Source organism: Poecilia mexicana, unplaced genomic scaffold (assembly GCF_051168715.1).
Source record: "Poecilia mexicana isolate PSO_F unplaced genomic scaffold, ASM5116871v1 scaffold_8, whole genome shotgun sequence".
Taxonomy (NCBI): Eukaryota; Metazoa; Chordata; class Actinopteri; order Cyprinodontiformes; family Poeciliidae; genus Poecilia; species Poecilia mexicana.
In genome coordinates, this window is record NW_028263377.1 from 7,042,633 (window position 1) to 7,064,080 (window position 21,448).

The 21,448-nt window shown below is 41.2% G+C and overlaps 1 protein-coding gene across 2 annotated transcripts in view; it reads left to right on the plus strand.

Moving 5' to 3' along the window:
- ntn1b (netrin 1b) overlaps positions 1-20,358 on the plus strand; it is a 62,888-nt gene extending 42,530 nt beyond the window's left edge. For both annotated transcript variants that reach the window (XM_015005223.2, XM_015005225.2), the window contains exons 5-7: positions 2,181-2,234; positions 7,822-7,896; positions 17,215-20,358. In XM_015005223.2, coding sequence (XP_014860709.1) covers positions 2,181-2,234; positions 7,822-7,896; positions 17,215-17,534 — 449 coding nt within the window. In that variant the 3' untranslated portion in view covers positions 17,535-20,358. The remainder of the gene's footprint in view (positions 1-2,180; positions 2,235-7,821; positions 7,897-17,214) is intronic.
- Positions 20,359-21,448: the final 1,090 nt, after the last annotated feature.

A 21,448-nucleotide genomic window follows, 5' to 3' on the forward strand; every position in this document is an offset into this window, starting at 1 on the left:
TGCAATTGAGAATCTGTGAAATGTGAAAATGCTTTTCTTGTTTTTCCTTAATCGACAAAAAGAAGAAGATAAAAACAAAGCTGTAACGCTCCACTATTAAAGTAAATCTGTTTGGCCTCTGATTGCTATGCAACCAGAGAGGACACCTTCAAAATAAATAGATTAAAATAAATAAATAAGAAGAAATAAAATGAAAAAAGAAAAGAAAATTGGTTTTCACAGCTTCTCCCTCATCCAGTCTGGTCATGGTTGAGTTATTTTGCAAAGAAGAATGGACAAAATGTCCAGTTTTTTAATGTGAAGCACTTGTAGAGACAATTTAAAATATGTTAAAGGTGATACTACAAAGTGTTTCATTTCAGGGGGAGGGGTATTGAGGTGTGAATACTAATACAAAAATACAAAAAAAAAAATAATAATTTTTTTTTTTTTGCTTCCTCTTCCTTCCGCTTCACATTTCTGCCTTATTTTATGTTGTTCTGTCACCTGAAACCCCAGTAAAACCCACCGAGGCAAAATGGAGGGGAAAAAAACGCTCCATGTGTATAAAAGCTATAAATTCTGAAGCCAAAGCCTAAAGATTAGGAAATTCTCACACGCTTATCGTCTACCAAACCACGACTACGCATTGTCGTCGTATCCTAGCGCCATTATTATCGTTTTTCTTTCCCAAGAGATATTCAGCCTTTTAAGCCAGCAGCCTGGACAAACAGATCGTTAGGACTCGAGCGACGCAGCCGTGTTTGTCTTCAGCGCCCGCTAACGGTCCCCCCTCGCAATAAATCTCCTCGGCCGCTCCGAGGGAAGGAGCGGCGGCCGACGTGTTCATTGGCCGTATCTGCAGATTCCAGACCTTCTGCAATAAACGCCGCGCAGAGCAGAGATAGGACGCTGGTACCTGCTGTAGCTGGCTGCCACCAGCGGATAAGATAACGGCGATGTCAAGGAGGACGCGCCGGCTATTGTCCCCCCGTGTCGCCGAGGCGGACACGACTGGACGTAGTGTGGTAACCAAGGGCCGGGGTCTAATAAACCAGAGGGGGGTCAAAGGGTTCCCCAAGACTGTGAATGTATTTGGTTTCTCGTGTATATGTATTTTTCTTTTACAGATAATGTCTTTTCCTTTTTAATGTTATGTTGTAAAAAATTTTTGTGATATCAAACTTTCTGCCAGCTACGAATTTAACAAGACCAGCACGATCAGTGCAGGGAGAAGGGAACGTTTATGGAAAACCCTACAGCAGAGATGCAATAAAATAAAATAAGAGAGAGAGAGAGAGACTCGCAAATGGGTTCATGCTTCTTTTCTTCACTTTTTCACATTTTATCTTGTAACCATAAACTTTAAGACGTATTTAAAGGAATTTTGTTTGACAGAGCAACACAGCGTTGAGTGTACATGCGCTTATTCAGATATCTAACATCGTAGCAGAAGCTTAAAAAGTTTTAGCTCATCGTCGTAGCTTCCCCAGCTTATTTATAGATGTAGTGATTTTAATATATGTATATTTCTGAATTTGATGTAAAGAAAATAATATAAAATTAAGGGGAAAAAAATTGTTTAACCGATTCAAATAATACTGACCGTTCTTCAGCAGAAAACGTTCCGTCAGATTTCACAAGTTATACGAGTGATTTCACGTGGTGTAAGGAAACATTTGGTATGATCTGTATTTAAGAAAATTATATAAGTTGTTTCTTTTTAAAAAAAAATAAAAATACATAAGAATCTGAAAAGTGCGGCGTGCATTTGTTCAACCCTCCTTACGTTTTTATTGGGCAGACAGAACATGCTACCTTCAGAAGCCTCCTAAAAAGTACAAAGTGATTTAATTTTGATATGTTCAACCGAATCCCAGAGGGGAAACATGGTGGTGGCAGCATGCTGCTGGGTTGAATGTTTGTTTGTTTTGAAACATACACCACAATTTGGATTTCTAAATCTTCAGACTTTACGACACCCAAAAGAATTCATTAAAATTTTTAGTAATTATGAGACAAAATAATGTTCGAGGGGTGTGAATACTTTTCCAAAGCACTAAATAGGAATTTCTTTTTTTTTTTTTTTGTTTTTGAAGTGCTCTTTGGTCAAATTCTGCTCTTAAAATAATTTTAAACACCTAATCGTTTTTTTTTAATTATTGCTACAAAAAAGTGTAATTTTCATCTCTGTCTTACAGAAATCCCTGTTGCATCTCCGACATCGACTTACAGCAGCTATGAGGAGCCGTCAGGTGAGCGACCAGAACATTGTTGACTTCTGCTGCACTCCAACTGAGCTTTAATTTTTATCTCTGTCGCACCAAACGTACTTTTTTTTGGGAGCGATTTGATGAAATAACTCAGCTGAGCTGTTTCTTTGGGGCTTATAATGATACGTTGGCGTATTTCGAGCGCAGGCGCCGACATGAGCCGAACTCGATGAGATCAGACTGCCGCTGATGTAAACTCCAGATATTTTGCCAGCTCTCCCTGCGGCCTTGTCGCCTGTATTCCCAGCCTGCCCAGCAGCCTCCCCAGAGCTTCAGCTCTAATCTGATTACATGCTTCATTTGCACCAGTTTGTATTTCTATCAAGGCTGGCCGTGCCAGAAGAGAAGCCCTGCTGGACCTCATTGTTCATGTTTCCCCCCACATCCAACAAGAGTCTCCGTGTCGGACCGCTGGCATAATATGATTCGTTTCCACCTTTTAAAAGTTTATTTCTTTTTTTTTCCTTTTAAAAAGCGGGAGAGCGTGATCTGGGTTTGTTTGAACAACCCGAGTCACCTCTGGTCATCGATCACCGCGGCCCCCCAAGCCCCCCTGACCAAATGAGGCACCGCTGACTTCACCGAGCTTTGTTGTGATCCTTCGCTTCCCCCGGCTTTAGCGACCCGCCGAGAGAGTTTGGATTTCTTGTCAGGCGTCTCCAAAGACGGACACCACCCTCCAAATTAGGAGGAGCGCCGGTCTCCGGGGGGACCCCCGCTGGAATGAACGTGGGCGCACAAAGGGGGCGTTTGTCCTCGCGGCGGGAGATCGGACCTTAATGAGAGCCGCAGGCGCAATGGGACGCACCGGCTAGTGCGCCGCGGGGCTAATGGGTAACGTCAGCTATCAAAGGGGGGAAGCATGATGAAGTCCCCCCTTAGATAAAGAGCAGCCCTCCTTTTGCCCTCGTCGCTTCATTTGCATGGAAATCAAGCGTGCTCGATATGGACTCGTCAATTTTCATTTACTTTGGGATTTCCTCTTTTCTAATTTTCTCCCCAGAAAGGAGCCGGGCATTCTCCGACTTCACTCCTCATACATGAATTCGATCCTCATCCCGCCACTTTTTCTCCCCCCATTTTTTTTTTTTTTTTTTTTTTTTTGTGAGAGGGAGGAGAGGGCGTTTTTTTCTTGCTCTATCATTACCTAGGCAACCTCATTCACACAGAGCATAATGGGGAAGAAAGGGAAAGACTGGACAGAGGGCTGGAAGAAATAATGAAGTTTGTCCATATTCAGGCGAGCTGAAAGGTCTCTCCCCCCCCTCTCTCTCTCTGTATTGCCCCCCCTCTCTTTCTTTCTCTCTTCAAACTGCCCTGCCCAGCTTTCCCATCCGCACCCCCAAAAAATGCCCACGGCTTATTGCTACCCGCCCTATCACTAGGCTTTACTCCTCTGCTAGCTTTTGGCTTTAAAGGGTTCTAATTTCTGACGGGGTTCACTACCCCACACTTCCCTCCACCCCACCCCGCCCTGAGTGACCTTCTTTTACGAGGGCCTGACCTTGGGGTAACCCGCACAATAAACAGCAGGACACTGATGAGAGCGCTGGGCCGGAATGGGAAACATGGAGGCGTAGAGCAGGAGCGTGCTGACAGACACGGGAGGATGTGTGTAAGCTTTAATCTGTTTCACACTCTTTCTCCAAAGGCATCCTCGAGTGTCTGGGAACAAAAGTAGTGTGACACTCAGCGCTAAGGGTGTAACCAGATCGTTGCACGAGATGATGTAAAAACTCTGTGATTTGTTGTCCTGAGAGAAGTCTGCCTTGCTAAGCTCTACACATTTGCTATCAGCATTACTTCATCCAGTCAAGTTGGTGAGAGCTAATGTTTTTAGCTTTATGGGCTTTAAACCTTGTTGTACCAACGTTTGAAGCTCTTTGACTGTAGTTTTCAAGCATTTCAACGCGGTTCCATAACTTTTCCATCTTTTCCCCGTCCATCCCTGAAGCCTGTTCACCGTGTCTTTCATCTCTGTAACTTTTAGCTCTTTTAGCTTCTTCAGTAGCCACAGTGTCCGCTGCCACTCCCATCAAATTCCCAGTCATTTTAGTAACTTCTGCAAAGACCCGCTCGAACTGGCGTATCTTCTTTTCAGACCTTTTGTCTCCTTGTTAGACTCAGCAATAGCGATTATGTATTCTTAGTGGCCATGTGATTAGCATCTTTAAAATATTTCAACGTTGCTGCCAAAAGAGAGAGAAAAAAAACACTTCATCCAAAGAAGTAACGACTGCAGTGTAGATGAAACAAGATAAAGTCCAAATCGAAAATGGCTTATTAACATCAGACAAACTTTCAATAATTTCAGATAAACTTTCAAATTAGCAGCTTTTGTATTAGCGGTTAGCTAAGTGATCTAAGTGAGCATGCAATTAGCATTTACATATTTCGATAATATTTGTTGCCATGATTATGAAAGGAGAAAAAAAAACACTTCTCTCACAATCGTTTTGTTGATGAAACAGTATATAGTTCAATTTCACAACAGTTTAGATAAACTTTCAAAGTAGTGGCGAGGTAAAATAGGAAGTAGTTTTTGAGTTGTGCTTTTGTGCTAACAGTCAGTTAGCAAAGACTAAAGAAAACGTCAAAGAAGCCTCCATTGTTTTAAAGCATTTATCCGCCAGAATTTTATTTACTTGGTCAAAAATAGAAACTTTAACAGGGATGGAAATGACCTATAAGCATTTGGAGCGTACCACAACTGGCTAACTGTTGTTAGCAGCTAACAATGCTAAATTAACAGCTAACAATGCTGAAATAGCATCTGAAAATCACCCCAAAAATTTTGAATTTTTTACATTCTAAATTGACATTAGAATGTAAAAAAATTTTTTATTTCAACATTTTACGAGTGCCTTTACATTAGTGAAAACATCATTTATGAATAAGTCAAGTCACACCTATAAATCATTTTTAAAACACATTTTGTGATTTGTGAAAAACTCATGGCACTGTATGGCGTCACATTCCTGCCTAAAACCTTGGTGAGAATATTAAGCAATCCCACTGACTATATTAAACAAGGAAGCACGTGGCTCTGCCCCCTTCTATTTATTCCCAGGCTCATGAATGCAGCATGGTAAACATTAAAACACTGTGCTTACCATGTTTTGCTGGTAAGCAGAGATAAAAGACACAATTATATAGATAATGGCGATTTTCTGGGAAGCTCTCACCACACATCACATACCTCCCTCTGAGTTTAACTGACATATTTGTCAGTCCAGTCTGACCAGCCAGAATAAGATTAAGGTAATGAAAAGGAAAGAAAAAATTATTATAAATACACTAAAAACAACAAAATACATGTTCCTTTTCCTTACCTTACCTTCTTATTCTTCTTCGCCCTCCTCGTCTTCCTCTTCTTCTTCTACGCTTTGAACCCACGTCACTTTCTTCTCGTTTTGGGCCAAATCCCGTGCTGATAATCCAGGCAATCAAATCAATCAGAAGAGCTTCTTCCCCCAACTGATAACTGCATCCGCTGGCCAGAGAGCGAGCCTAACATCCTGGAGACATGCTGCCCATGCTGCATTCAGGGGCGGTGGATAAGTGGAAATACACTGTTGTGATTTCTGTTATTTTTTGTGTGGCAGGAATGCCAAGCATTGTCTCACTAATATAATAAGCTGATCCTATATGCTTCAACCATATATGGTGCTAGAAGAATGAAGATGAAATTGTCCAAAACCCTTTTTTTTCTGTAAAAGTAACTTGAAGCATTTTAGCAAAAATCTTGTGTGTACACTGTTCTTCATTGTTCAGTTTCATGGGGACAAGTATTAGGTACAAACAAAACAACGCTTTAACATTTATAGCCTTGGCTAATTTAAAGTGAACATCCCCAGATAACAACATAAAACAGTTTAAAAGACAATAAAACAACACAGCGGGACAAAATGCCGTACATAACATAAATCCTAAAATTAACTTGATGCAGACCGTAATAAAATAAGAGCCATGATGGTGCCATCATGGGACGGGCTGTTAACCACGACTACAACCCTGGTCTTCCTTAGGTTCAGTATTAAGTCTAAAAATCTTCCAGCCTGGAGTTGGTATCAAAACCTGAGGGAAGGATTTTCACATATTATCGACTCCCACAGGAAAAAACCTGTTTACCTGAAGAGGTTTTATGAAAAGGTTCCTTGCAGTTGTCGCTGGACGCACCCTCCGGATTGAAGAGGAACCACAAGGTCACTAAACACCTGAGGACCCTGAACCTCCCATGGTCTTAAGAGACGGGATCATTTGGACTCCATGAGATGTTAACTCTGTGCGCAGTCCAGCAGGGTGGCATCGACCCTGCGTGCGCTTTCCCAAGATTTTTTATGTGTGTTTGTATGTGGTTTTGGGAACTGACGGTCTGATGGGACAATCCCGTCGCTTCTCAGCTGTCCGATCGTGACAGTCGGCGCACTCCTGAATGTGAGGGTTAAAAATGTATGATACGTTGCAATATTGAACAAAGTTCTCAAAGTTCATCGCATTCAGTTTTTTTGTTTCCTATTTTTATGTTTGTCAAATTATAGTTGAGAATCCAGAACAACACCTGAAATCTGCTCAATGTGTCCATTATCTTTCAAATTTAAATCAGAGCTACTGATCGCAGCCCGGTCCCTTGAAGAAAAGCAAACTCAAACTCTTTTTTTTATTTTGTTTTTGTTTACATTTCTCTTAAGACGAGCCTCGTCTTACCTCATTAACAAGCTCCGAAAGATAACTTCTGACCTTATACTCACCAGGAAATTTGTCCAAATTTCCTTGTCTGGCTTGCCAACAATGTTCCTTTACTCAAGCACCATAGAAGCCTCAGCCCCTTAGAAATGTATTTATGTTTTGGCAGTAATTTGAGTGCGCAGCAGAAGAAAAGAGACAATTACAAAGACAATGGATGCAAATGATTTCTAAGTGCAAGTGGCTAAAGTTAGCGTGTGTTCTTGAGCATTGTCACTGTTGCTAAACCAAAGGCTCCTAATGATCCTCTGTGTTCGACACTGAGCATATATTTTGAAAAACATAGTTTCAGTTTTGAGAATAACTGAAAACTGAAAGGATTAAATGTTAGGAAATAATTATTTTCTGGAACATCATGTTCCGCCACATCATTTAAGTATGCATGCTGTTTTTCTGTTCCGCTCCCATCCCGAATAGTTTGTGCATGCTGGGATTAACAGGCTGGGGATTCACAGCATTCCACCGCAACTCAACCGAGTGCTTTACTTTTCCATTAGGTCGGGTCATTTTAGGTTATATTTTACTTTCAAATTGAAGGACAGAATGAACATCTGGGAGTGAAAGGCAGCGACTCCACTGGTATCGCCAAGGTCAGATAATGATCAGCCAATTAGAATCATGCAATAACGTGACTGGTTTATTTGAAATTGAGTTTTTCCAAATAGATTGCTTAAATCTTTTCGTATTCTTGCTAACCCAGTATTGCATCTGGTTGGATTTCACAGGGGCAAAGTTTTAAATATCACACAAAGCATTTAATAAACAGCTGGATAAACATCGCTAACATGTACCTCCTCTTTTTTTTCCTTTTTCTAATTGGCAGATTGCGAGTCTTACTGTAAAGCCTCCAAGGGAAAAATGAAGATTACCATGAAGAAGTACTGCAAGAAAGACTTTGGTGAGTGAGTCCAGCAGCAGACAGGAATGCAGGCTTCGCACACGAAAGTCCGCACTCATGAGGTCAAACGCCTCAATTATTCCCAGCCCAATAATGTTCAATCCGTGCCCCGAACCGTCGTCTTCGTGTCTCCATTGATGATTTACTGAAAACATAACTGGGCCACGTCGGCTTCTGCTGATTAGTCCGACATATTTTGAAGTCTCTGATGTGGGCTGTTGAGAGGTCTGCCCTTGAGCGTGGTTGTGTTTTCAGAAATCCTATCTTAAGTGGAAGACACGGACAGTGAAAACCGAGCTTTTCAAGATACACAAACGCTCGCCAAGGCTCTGACACTGGTAATTGCTCATTTTCTGTGCCGATTCGCTCAATCTGATTGCATCTCAGAGATTTTTTTCCTTGACGTATTTCCAGGTCTTATCTCTTGCGATAATACTCTGGGGGCTTCTGGGAAGGTTTGAATAGAAATGTTCAAGGACTGACTTGAATTTCTTGAAAGACATTTAGTGCATTCAGCAATGCACTGCCAGGATTTTAAACATCAGCAATGTCTAGCACTGTTTCTAATAATGTAGCTTTCTACAAAAATAGTTTTTTCTACCTTGCAGGACGAAGAAGGAACAAAAATACTTAATGGTTTCCACAAGGAAATCTTTTAATGTCCACATTTATTTGAACAACTCCAAATGTGCAATTCCAGTCAGTTTAGTTATCAGTATCTATGTTTAAATTTATCCATTTCAAAAGTAAATTCACTGAATGGAAACACGTCAATTTGAAAAAAAAAATCCTTTTTAGATAAATATTTTGGCACCAGGATGGTGTTTTTCGCCATATCAAAAGTAGTTTATTTTGCAAAACCGCATCAGAAACATTTTTTACGCATCACACAACTCACATGATCAACAAAAGGATGTTGCTACTGGCGGAAACCACAAAAAATAAGACGACAGGAAGTAGTTGTGTCGTCATGGCACGGCATGTTTTTTAATGACTTACGTGAACAAACATATTCACATGTGATTTTAATTTTTTATTTAATGGAAACACTGTGATTGCAAAATTGTGGGGGGGGTTTTACACTTGTGGAATATTGACAAAGTTTTTTACACGTTTGTAATAGAAACGAAGCCATTGGCACAAATGTCGCATCAATTTTAGATTTTCAATGACATGCTTCCGCTCTTCTTTCTCCAGGAAGAAATATTCACACTACAAGTGTTTACAAACAAGAATTTTTAGTAAAATATAAAACGGATTCATCCTGGCTTTGTTGTGAATGTTCTTTAGTCGACACTGGATTGAAATGAAAACGGGCGACTGCCTGATGTTAGGATGTACTTTGAACCGCCTTGTTGCTGAAATGTGCTGTGCACAGAATTAAGCTTGAAACTTTAACTTGAAATATGCAAAATACTCTGTTATATTCCTATCTTCAACCAGTCAAACTTGTCATGTTTTATTCTTACTCTGATCTTAGTTTAGTTTTATTATATCTATTATATCTTCCTGGTGTTTTAGTTACAGTTTGATTCATTTCTTAGTTTCCCTGTTGGTTCTGTCTCCTCTCACAGCTGCAGCTCGTTACTAATCAGCCACCTGTTCTCTATCCACTAATCAAACTCACCAGTATCCAAGTCCTCAGCTGTCAGTCAGTCACTGCTGGATTTCTCTGTCTACTTCATGTTCTCCTGTGTTTGTTGTAAAGTTTTGTCAAAGTGACGTGTCATCCGTCTGCGTTTTGGTCCTGCTGGTTCACACATCATAACAAAGTTATTGTAAAATGAAACAAACATTTCTGTTTCCATAATTTATGTGGAACTTCTCAGGCTCACTGACTTGTTTCAAACTTTTTTTTCTCTGCGATTTTTTTTTTTTTTGGCCTTTAACATTTTTTCAGTACATCTGACATCACAAGAAACAAAAGGAGTGTATGTATGTATATATATATATATATATATATATATATATATATATATATGGTCTTCCTCCTTAACTTTATACAAGCCAATCAATAGTCAAATTGGCTTTAATGCTCATCAACTAACGCATATGTGCAAATAAAATGATGATTTCTTGGTTGACAGTGACTGAAGCATTTCAGGCCTGCACAGAGATTGTAATTTATTGCTTCTTCTGACTGCTGAGTGCCAATGTTTAAATTGGGTTAATCTTGTGGCAGATCCTCCAAAAGACTGAAGAAACAAGTGATACGTTTGCCAGGATGCTTTAGAGAACTTGGTCTGCTTGTGCAATTTGGGAAACTGTTCAGGAGTTTTACATCAAATCTCAATCAGATTTATTTATGCAGCAGATTTCAGCAATAATGAGGCTCAAAGTGCTTTAATTGAAGCATCATCATACACTCGCCAGTAACAAACATTACATTTTGTCGAGTACCGTCATCAAAACCATCAAGGCACATTAAATATGTTGGTTGACGTTCCGGTGACTATGGGTCGAAAGCAACTGTAAACAAGTTTTAGTGTTTTAGTCATGGTTCAAATGAACTTGGTGTTTCAGCTGTTTTGCAGTTCTCTGATTCAGTTCCAGATTTGTGGTTTATAGAGAACACAGCAGTGACGCAGCGCTGTCTGCGAATGAAGGCAACATAGGAATGAGCTGTAATACCTCAAACAGCACTAAACAGGCAGACCAATCAGGGTTGGTGAAGTCTAATCCCCAACAGGTGACGTCCTGCATGCTTTTGATGTTCTTCTGCTCCGACATTGCTGAGCTAATTGCTGAATTACTCAGCAAGTCATCTGGTTCTGCAGAGGCGTCATGAGCCATTCATGTGATTCAGGTTTGTTGGGTCGAGACAAAATCTAAAACCTGCAGATTACTGGTGCCCGTCTACAGGAGCTGGCACCCCTCTAGATCAGTGTAGCTATGTAAGAATGGCCCAATCAAAGTCCAAATCGAAGTGAGAGAATTTTAAACTGAGTTGCATTGTACAGCAGCCGCTTTAGGGGAAGGCGTACAGTTTAGTAATCGCCCAATTCCCGCTTGCGTAGATCTTTCTGAACTTCGAAATCATTATCAGCAAAACTGCGTCGGTTCAGCAGGGAGGCAGATTTGGTTTCTTTTTATATCATCCAGATGAACGCCGGCCAAACGTATTTTAGTCCCCCCCTCGCAGCTGAGTCCGCGCTAATTCAGTCCATTTGCAGCGTTTGGAGACGAAGCCATATGCAGTCATTCTTCATATTTCCATTGACTTGAATCTCAGTCGTCAGCGCTGGGAGCAGCGGTACGCCCATAAATCAGTCGGGCCCGCTTCAAGCAAGGCGTGCGTGTTGCTGTTGGACTCCTCTCAAGGTTCTGGAAGCAGATGATTCTATCCCGAGTCGGGTCGAGTCGAGGCGGCGAGGCCGACGTCGGCGCTCAGCGTGCGTTCCCTTTGCCACGGTCTAATTCATTTCTCAGGCTTGTCGCCTCGCTTTTGTGGGGCTTCAGAGTCTCCTCTCTATTCTTCCTCGGGAGGAAAGCAGGGGGTGCAACCCCCCGCGTGTGAGTGCTGATGCAGGCCCCCCGGGGGTCACGGGAAGGGGCCCTCTGTTTAAACACAGTTGTGCGCTTCGCCGGCGCAGAGCATTCCTCGGGGCGCAAACAGGTGGTAAATTAAGCAGACGGTGACGGATTGCCACCCTCGGAGAAAGAGAAATATGTTTTGTTTGTTCAATTTTTGTTTTTCATCAGCGCCGTAGCTACGGAGACGGCAGACACAAAGGGATTATATTCTCGCCCGACGACCCTTCCTCTACACACACACACACACGTATACCCTTCCCTCTCCCTGGTGCCGGACGGAGGACAATGAATCAAAAGATCCGCCCGGCCATCTCTCCGCAGTCACCCAAGGGTGGAGGGTCCCCGATCATTCACTCAGCTGATAACCAACAGGGGACAAGGGCTTCTGCGCGCTAATTAGGCGAACTCTAATTTCATTAGCCTCTCCTCCCCACCACCACACCACCACCCGTGTCTAAAGCGGCAGCAGCAGACCTAAAGAAGATCAACTCTGTGGGAAGTCTGGCTGGAAGGGAGACTCGGTCAGCGGCCATTGTTGGAGCTCGAGATCATCCTGCACTTCCTCTCCTCGACAACGCCACTTCCATTTTCTAACTGGTGTCTATTTAACTTAAACCAAGTGGCACAAGGTGTGTGTGTGTGTGTGTGTGCGTGTGCGTGTGTGTGTGCCTGAGGAGGGGGGTTTGTGTGCGCTTCAATGCGCCCTGAGGTCTGAAAACACACTTGAGAGTGAAAGCAAGAGAGGCAAGACACTGACAGGGAGCCTGGGCCCCTGCGCCACAGCCGGGTCTCCTCCAGCCGAGTCCATCAGCGATCCCCGTCCCCCCGCCGGATTCTCACGCTGCGGAGTTGGATGGAGTTCTGGGAGCAGAACCCCGGACAGCTCATGAGGTCGGAAACACATCCCGATTTTCCCCCGGCCCGGACCTTTTTTTTCCCCCTGAGGCTGCGAAGACAAATAGTGGCCCCAAGGCTTCTACCCCATCAACCACCCCCTCCACCCTCCACCCTCACTCACACCCTTTATGTGTCGGGATGAAGGAGAGGGCTGCAGTGAAAGGCAGGGCTGTGAGAGTTCGCTCTCCTCGGCCCAACAGGCCTTCTTTCTCCTGAATTTGTGTGCAATTTGCTCACACCGTGCTTTGAGGGATGCACACTTGAACACCTCGATTCATTTTCTGGTATTGACAGGGGTTGACTGATGAAGACTGACAATGAAAAGGAAAACTTTCTTTTGGAAAAATAAAAAGATGTGTAACTTTAGTTTTTGCATTGCCTTCATCACCCTTGAATCTTTTTTTCTATTTGGTTACATTACTGCCGCAAACCCGGTGAATTTGGTTTTGGGGTCGTTTGTGACCTTATGGTGTCCGATAGACTCGGACACCAAATTTCCAATGTTTGTTACATTTTCAGCTGCCACAGTTCACTTTCACACTGCCAAACGAACCAAACGCTTAGAGAAACCTGACCCTTTACTTTACCTGTGCTCACCAAGAACTGCAAAGGGAAATGACATGAAAACCTCCAAGAAGACGATGAGGGGAACTTCCTCCTTCAATAAATGTAAAAAAAAACAACAAAAAAACCCGGAGTAGTAACAGATTTTACCATGCGGCATTTCTCCTGCTAGCGTTAGACTCACATGATTGTTTTTGGTTGTATTTACCCAGAATGCTTTGCACTATATTCCTCTTCCTGCTTTTGGAGCGGTCTCTGGTCCGCTTGGTGTTCACATTTAAACCGCACCAGAGTTCACTTCAACTGAACAGAGACCGAGGTGTTTAGGCAGACCAGAGTTAACTTTTTTGGTCCACATGAGGGTTCACACATCACACCAGGCTTTAATCTAGTTTGATCAAAGCGGAGTAAACAGGACTGGTGCGAATGCACCCTAACACAAAGTAGCACTTAATTGTGAAGTGGACTACATTACAGGGCATTCTGGGTAAATGCAACCGAAACAAATGCAAGAGTCTAGCGTTAGTTTGAGAAATGACTTGTGGGCTTTTACCAGCGACGACCTCTAAAATCTGATGGAACTCCATTTTCATTTGAAGAAGGAAAGTTTTTGAGTTGTTTCCTTCAGCAGTTCGTGGTGCAGTGCCACCACAGGCACTCTGTGTGTGTGTGTGTGTGTGTGTGTGTGTGTGTGTGTGCGTGTGTGTGTGTGTGTGTGTGTGTGTGCGCGTGTGCGTTTGTAATGCCTTGTGGGGACGATTTTCCTGACACATACTATGTTGTAGGGACCAATTGCTCCTTGAGGGGACCGAAGCCTGGTGCCCACAAGGGGAAACGCTGTTTTTGGGTCAGGGGTCAGAGTTAGGACTAAGGTGTGAATTGAGTTTTGGATAGGGTTAGGGATAGGTATGTGATGGTTAGGGTTAGGAAAAGGGTAAAGGTTAGGTTTAGGCTGTAGAAATGAATGGAAGTCAATGGAAAGTCCCCACAAAGATAGCCACGCAAACGTGTGTGTGTGTGTGTGTGTGTGTGTTACATTTTCAGCTGCTGTGGTTGGTTTGACACAGTGCATTGTGAAAGCGAACCACACCGACTGAAAATGTAGCAAATGTTGCCATTTTGGTCTTCAATCTAAACAAGATTAAGTCTATTGGACTCCCAGGTGTGAAAATTCCCTCAGTTTCCCTCCCATTTTTATGCTACAAATGTAATTTGTTTTCTCACACGTCACTATTATGCACAACTCTGTTCCGTCACATTAAATCCCAAGTAAAACGCATTGACGTGTACTGTTAGAAAAAATAAATAAATCAGAAATACCCTGGACTCAATCAAAAGTTTGGTGTTGAATAAAATCAGGTTGCTGCTTCGTGAACTCTATTGAATCTGGCTCAGATGAAATCATTCCCACAGTTTTAGGTTTAAAAAAAAAAACACGCCATCCACTCATGGCATAATTGGACATTCCTGGCTAAACTCTTAGAACAAAGCCCTTCACTTCAAGCACACATTAGCTGCTGAGCTGTTTATCCCCCTTGTTGCATTCACTGTGACATGGTAATCGCTAACTCTGCTTTGGGCTCGACTCTTTCCCTGGTATGAAAATATCTACCACAAGCAGAGTCCCAGATAGGTACCAGGTTTTTGGGAGCGGGGGGGGGGAATTGTCAGTTGTCAGATGTTCAGAGCTCCAACTTCCCACCTGACGGATCAAATGGGAAAATAAATTGACTCCAAAGTTCTATTATTTGCAGATGTGGAGCCGTACGCATCAAATCCGTTCAAAAGAAGTCAAAAATCCAGCTCCTCCACCGGGGACCTGAGCGCTCTACGTTGGAAAGTTGTCGTTGGGGTTTCCTGTGGAAACTGGTGCATATTGGCAAGTGTGTTCGCATTGTGGAGAAGGTCAGAGGTCAGACTTTAAGGGATGAGCCGGTGACACGCTGCGTGTCTGAGTCATTTTTATACAATGTTCTCTAGATGCTTGTGGAAAAAAGGTGGAGTGGCAACTTCAAAAAAGCTTTTATAAGGTATATTTATATTTTTTGCACCTGCACATTTTCACCCTGAAAATGTTTGAAAAAAAAAAGAAAAGATTTTTAATTCACATTTAATATATTTATTTGGTGTGGAAAAGAACCGCATTACGACAAACGTTTTTATTTAATCAGTCGGAAAGTATCGGTGTACCTGCTATTTTGTAGGGTTGAAACGATTAATTGAATTAATCCAAATATATACAAAAAAATACATGAATTTGCATTTAAGATAAAAATAAACTTCTTTGTAAATATAACTCAAGTGGGGTAGTTTTAGCTTCACCTGGTTCCAATTCTGTTTTTAAAAAAAATAAACAAACCAGTTAATCAAAAATGTTTTTTTTTTTTACCAGATTAGCCATCGAATGTTTATTTTTCTTGTTTAATAATGGACTAAGAGGTGTTTTTTTTGCATCTTTTTAATGTATTTTAATGTATTTCAAATATTGTTAAATAAACGCTTAAGTGAATAATCTGCACAATGTACGAATATCTATCAATTAATTGTCAGTAATTGATTAATCGGAAGCTAAAACAATTCTTAGCAATCTCTGATTGTTTACATTTGTGACGGTAGGACAGAAAAGTCTTTTTCTGCCAACAACCAGCTGACGCATAAGAGAGCAACTTATGGTTGCTACATCGTTTCGTCCTACTCAATAAGCATACTCTAATAAAAGCTTGGAGTTTTCTAAAGTATTCGGTGCCAGATTTTTTTTTCTTCGGCAATAAAATGTGACTCTTTCATAAGGCTTTTTATTTATTCTCAAATCGGGGTGCCAAACGTGTCTGACGTATTTAAAATTGATTCAAAGATTCATAAATGGGAAGATAAATCAGAATTATTGAAGGTGCGCAGGAAGCTGTAAGTCCTAACTCACTTATGTTTTCATTGTTCCAGTGAGACTTGTCGCCAATCTACACTGCAAAAACACAAAATCTTACCAAGTATTTTTCATGTGCTTCGTATCGCAAATATCTTGGTACAAATGAAATGAGGCGTAGCCAACTCGCAAAAAAACTTTTCAGCAAAATATAGAAGCTTGTTGTAAATCTATAACTCCTTAATGTTGATGAAAAAATGAGCATTTTACTTAGAACCAGACACTTTTAACATAAATGAAGTAATCTGGCTGTGGAACCAATACTTTATAATCAATATCAAGGAATTATTAACTCAACAATCTTTTTTATTAGCGGGTCCAATCAGGGACACAAACTAGAAGTGACACTAAAATTGCAATTCAATAAATGGACTCCAGTTTTAGAGAACAATGAACAAAATGTGAATGGGAAAACCATTTATTTAATCAAACACAACACGCACATATAGCTCAACATATAAAATCTGTGCAGAAGTCACACAGTTAGCCTGTTTAGCTTAGCATAGCTTAACTCTATTTTAAGTGCCATTATATTAATTCTATTCATGTAATCAAAGTGAAAAATATTGAACCGTTACAGATGACAAATTGCAAATAATTGTTCAATAGCCCCCTTTTCTTTTTTGTGTGCAGTAGTCTGAGGCTAATTTTTCTTATTTTTATTAAATGTCATTTCGTCAAACTGGGATGGAAATCAGCCACTTGGCTACGATCTCATGTAAATGTTATTAAATGTGTAATGTCCTATTTTGAAAATAAAAACAAAAAAACTTAACAAAAAAATATTGGTGGTTGTAAAACACAAGTAACATTTCTGTTGTGACTCTGCACTAATCTCTCTAGACACGTTGCATGTTATTGTTTACATCCAGACGTTTTCTTGAACTGAACCAACACACTCCACATCTACATGTTAAGATCTTCAAAGTTAAGCTGGCATAAATGACCTACTTCCCTCTCCCTCACTTTTTTTTTATGAAAACTTTTTCCTGACCTGTTAAACGTCAAGCTGTTGGACCATGTTTTTCTTTTTAGCTGTCGTGTTGACAATTAAAAGCAAAGCTTTTTCTTTTATACATCAGGCTAAATTTAAGATTCAGTACACTATATTGACACCTTTACAGCTAAAGCCAATGGTAGTCAATGTCGGTTCGGTAGCAGGGAGATGGAGGGCAGGATAAGGTATATAAACAAACCGACATATCTGGTGGGCGTGGCCAGGCAGGGTGACCAATCAGATTTTAAGGTCAGCCTACATTTTGCTGAAAAGTTACTTCTAAATTAGACCAAGAATACTTGAGACGATTTTGTGTTTTCACAGTATAGTAAGACGTCTACTAGCATTAACTCATCATTCAAAGGTAGCTGACCCTCTGCTTTTCTTCTTCTTCTCCCCACAGCCGTCCAGGTTCACGTCCTGAAAGGCGACAAGGCAGGCGAGTGGTGGAAGTTCACCGTCAACATCATTTCCGTCTACAAGCAAGGCGGCCATCGCATCCGCCGTGGGGACCAGCTGCTGTGGGTGCGCGCCAAGGACGTGGCCTGCAAGTGTCCCAAGATCAAGCCGGGTAGGAAGTACCTGCTCCTGGGCTCGGACGACGACGCCCCCGGACAGAGCGGCGTGGTCGCCGACAAAGCCAGCCTGCTCATCCCGTGGAAGGACCTGTGGGGCCGTCGGCTGAGGAAGTTCCAACAGCGCGGCAAGAGGGGGAAGTGCTAAAATAAAAAGTAAAAACGGCTTGTGGGTGAGAGAAGAGGAGAGAGATCGGTGTGACGCCTCCCGCCGGGATTGAAAGGAGAAGAGATGGATGATGGATTAACTGAAATAGTCATAAGTAAAAGGGACAAAAAAAAAGGTGAAGAGTAGGAGAATTGGTGGAGACTGAGTGCTGCTGCTCTGAGCTGGAGGAAAAGAGAATAATGTTTTTAGGAACTTTTTTTGTGTGAAGGAGCTCGCTCTACGGTTCCGTTTCTTCGTCTTTGAGGTGTGTTTTATCGTGTAATTGCAGAGTTTGCACCTAATTCCACAGACACGACAGAAACCCCTTTCTTACGCCATGGTGTTGCTGTACAACAACGCTCTTCCCCGCCAAGCCGCAGAGCTCCTTGGGGAGGAAAAAAAACTGCTCTGGAGCATCACCGGACCGCACGCACGCCCACGTATGGAAGGTCGTTTCTGCAGATCTGCCAAACTGTCGTCTACTTTTGAGAAACGTTTAAACCCGTTCCAAGCTGCCAGTCTCTTGAGTGCCATGAACTTCCTGACCATGTAGGCGCGTTACCTCACTGGGTTCTGGGAACTAAGAGATCCAACTCTTTGCTCGGCTTCTACCTGCAGTTCAGGTGCATCTGAATATGTTGAAGCATCGTTGAAAAGTGAAATAGTTTTAGTCATCGGTTCCAAAGTGAAACGCTTAAGTAAGTTTAATGCCTAATATTACCTAAGTGTTAATTTTGATTATCGTAAATTACAGCTAATAAAAAGCTAAGCTTAAATGCTTTAGAAAATGTTTTATAAAACATGAGAGTAATAAAACAAGGTTTTTAATACAGAAATGTTGACCTACTGAAAGTTATGTTCGTGGAATGTGAGATACATTCACTCAGTTCTTGCGCTACAATGATTTTTTGGCTATTCTAAGGTGTTTAAGGGGTATTATTTTGCAAAATTAAATTTATTTTTATTTTAACATATTAAAATGTTGCTCCCTCACATTTTTGATTTTTTTTTTTCATGTTTGAGAAATCTGTTAATCTCCCATGGCAACCATTCAGCTATCCAAAATCGCCTGGATGGACCTAGCCCCGCCTTTGAGGCAAAGCTCCTCCTCAGACATGTTGTTTCCAAGCTTCTGCCTCCCAGAGGACTCCCCCCACTCAGCTCCTTCACACTAGCCAGCAGCAATTAGCAAACACCTGGTGGAACTGAGCATCTGCTGAGCTCCTAATGTGAGCGCTCAGTGCAACATTGGTAAAAACATCGTTAAAGGATTAGTGGAGGAGCCATGTTATGATTTCCTGAAGGCGGAGTTTCAGAAAGAGCAGGAGCTTCTTAAAGAGACAGAGGCCCAATTTCAAGGTGTTAAATTACAAAGTCAAATTTGTTTTAAGTCATACTTCATTTAGCATTTTCATAACAACTGAAGTTAACAGTTACTTTATTGTGCTACAAAATGGCAATATATGAATGGAAAACACAAAATGCTGCCCCTTTAAAATCTTTCTCTTAGTCAATCTTATGCAATGTCATTTTCTGAGAATCTTAGATTTGACCTATAATTAGTATTTTACAGAACCTATGCAAGTTTTACTGTTGAAACAAATTCCTGAACCGAATTCACTTTTCAATGATTTTCTGCTTTATTGCGATGCACCTACGAAATAACTTATGGTTGTGACCTCTGCAATGTAAAGTAACTGTGTGTGTGTGCGTGTGTGTGTGTGTGTGTGTGTGCATAAGTCATTGTTTTTATCTGTTTTTTGTAGAAGATGCAGATTTTATTACCTAGATAGTAGAGTAGCCGTGTCAACGATGCACTTATGTTTTTTTTGTTTTATTTTTGGTTTTTTACTAGTCTGAAGTTTTCAAACTTCTGGGATGCGTCCACAAAATGTTCCAAATTCCTGGAAAAGATGCGCACTAGTCGCTTAGCTAGTCTGAAACCTGACCTGCCTCTCAGACCAACTGGTGTCTCACAGAAGAATCTAATAATGGACTAAACTTTATAACATCTTTTAGAAACGCCACATGCTCACTTTTTACTGTAGTTGACAAGCCTGATGACGATTGTGAATTATGCACATTTATTTTCAGAAACATTCAGTGTTGAAAAGAAGAAGAAAAAATCCCTGTGTAGTGATAAAATGTCACAGATGTTTATTGTGTAAGTGCGTGTCAAGTATTCATCACCTCAAAGTGTCTTTTTATTTTGACGAAGAGATTCTTCTATCTGTACTCGGTACTCGACATAAAGGCATGACTGATTGTCCGTATGTGAAATAGCTGTATAGTATTACTCCCTTTCTCCTCCCCTCTCGTTGTTAAACCATTAACCTGATATTCTGTGTCTACATGTGAACCTAACCCTTGTTTTCAACATTAGAAGCTTAACGAGCGGAAATTAAGAAGAAAAAAAAAATGTCCGCCGGTGTACACGGACCCCGGAGATCAAAGTGTCGCGTAACTCTGGTTACGTGGAGTTACGCCTTTACGGTACGATGCGCCGCTGTACTCTGCGCATCGTACCGTTTGTGTTTGATGGAAATCTGATTACAAAGACTCTGCGAGCAGGACTGGGCCGGAACGTTTACTCCCCACTTGTTTTATTTGTTTTGTTTTTTTCTCGAGCTTTGCCGCTGAAAGGTACTTTCCTACCAGACCGCTCGCTCTCCACAAACAGAACCCAACTATTTTCTCCTCATGTTTATATTCCAGCTTGTAAATGTTGTTAGGAGTGTCCGATGCAAAACGGTTGTGTAATGTCTTGTAATACTAATATATTATGTTTATCATAAATGAATATATTTAATGACACATGAGATAATGTGACTTTTCGTCTGTTTATTGATGACCTAAGCGTCTGTTTTTTTTTGTTTTTTTTATCATTTCTGCACTGGATTTTATGGAGTAAAAGCAAAAGGTTTCACGTGTTTTGCTAAATGACTCCATTTAAACTGTTTTGATTCCCGCCACAAACACAAAGTCCATAAATCTTCATTTTAATGTAGTTCAAATATTTAGAGGCTATCCAGAGCAAAAGTTGTCCCAAAAAAACAAACAAAAGACATCATTAATTTACGTACATAACTGAATCTAATCATATTTCAAGTCAATTACGTAAATTTAATTTGATCCAAGTTATAAAACAGTTAAGTCGCTTTCAGTTTATTATTCAGATTGGAAAACTTCACCTTAACAGAAAGAAACCTTCAGCAAAACCGTCTGCCACGACACAGACGGCAAACATTGGAGAGTAGCAGGAGAAAGTGGCAGAGGAAGCGCGGTCAGTATGTCCTGCAGCTAGCTAAACCTAAACTACAGCTGCTGATGACCTGAGATACTCTAGAAGTTAAAACCTGGAAAGTTTCATAAAGTTTTAGTCTTAAAGGTAGAGCTGGTGTAAGGAAATATCTTCCTCAGACTTTTAGAAGCTCTAGGAACCAGCAGTAAATCTACAATCTGAAAGCAAACAGTCCAGCCCTGAAGTATCAAATACATGGACTAGAGTTTCTCCATCACTCTTGGACAGGATATTTCACATTTTGGCAACCATCCAGAGGTGAAAGAAGGAAATCCCACAAACCTGTTTAATATGGGATTTACATCTTTATATGTCCTCCGTCGGTGCTAAATGTCTGCAGGTCACCGCATAAATCAATCACTGCTCTCAGCAAACATTTCCTCTGGAAGTCGCATCCTGTGATCATCCGCAGCGGCTACGTCTTTTTATTCAGTCTGAGTCAGATGGAAATGACATTCATCCGCTGCTGTCTGATTGCATACAAGTGTTTTAACTTCACTTCTAATGTGGGTTAGTCAAATCATGCGTCACTGGATGAAGCCATAACAATTCAAACATGGTCTGTACTGAAAAAAAGACATGAGCTCATCCAATTTAAATATGCTGTTAAATA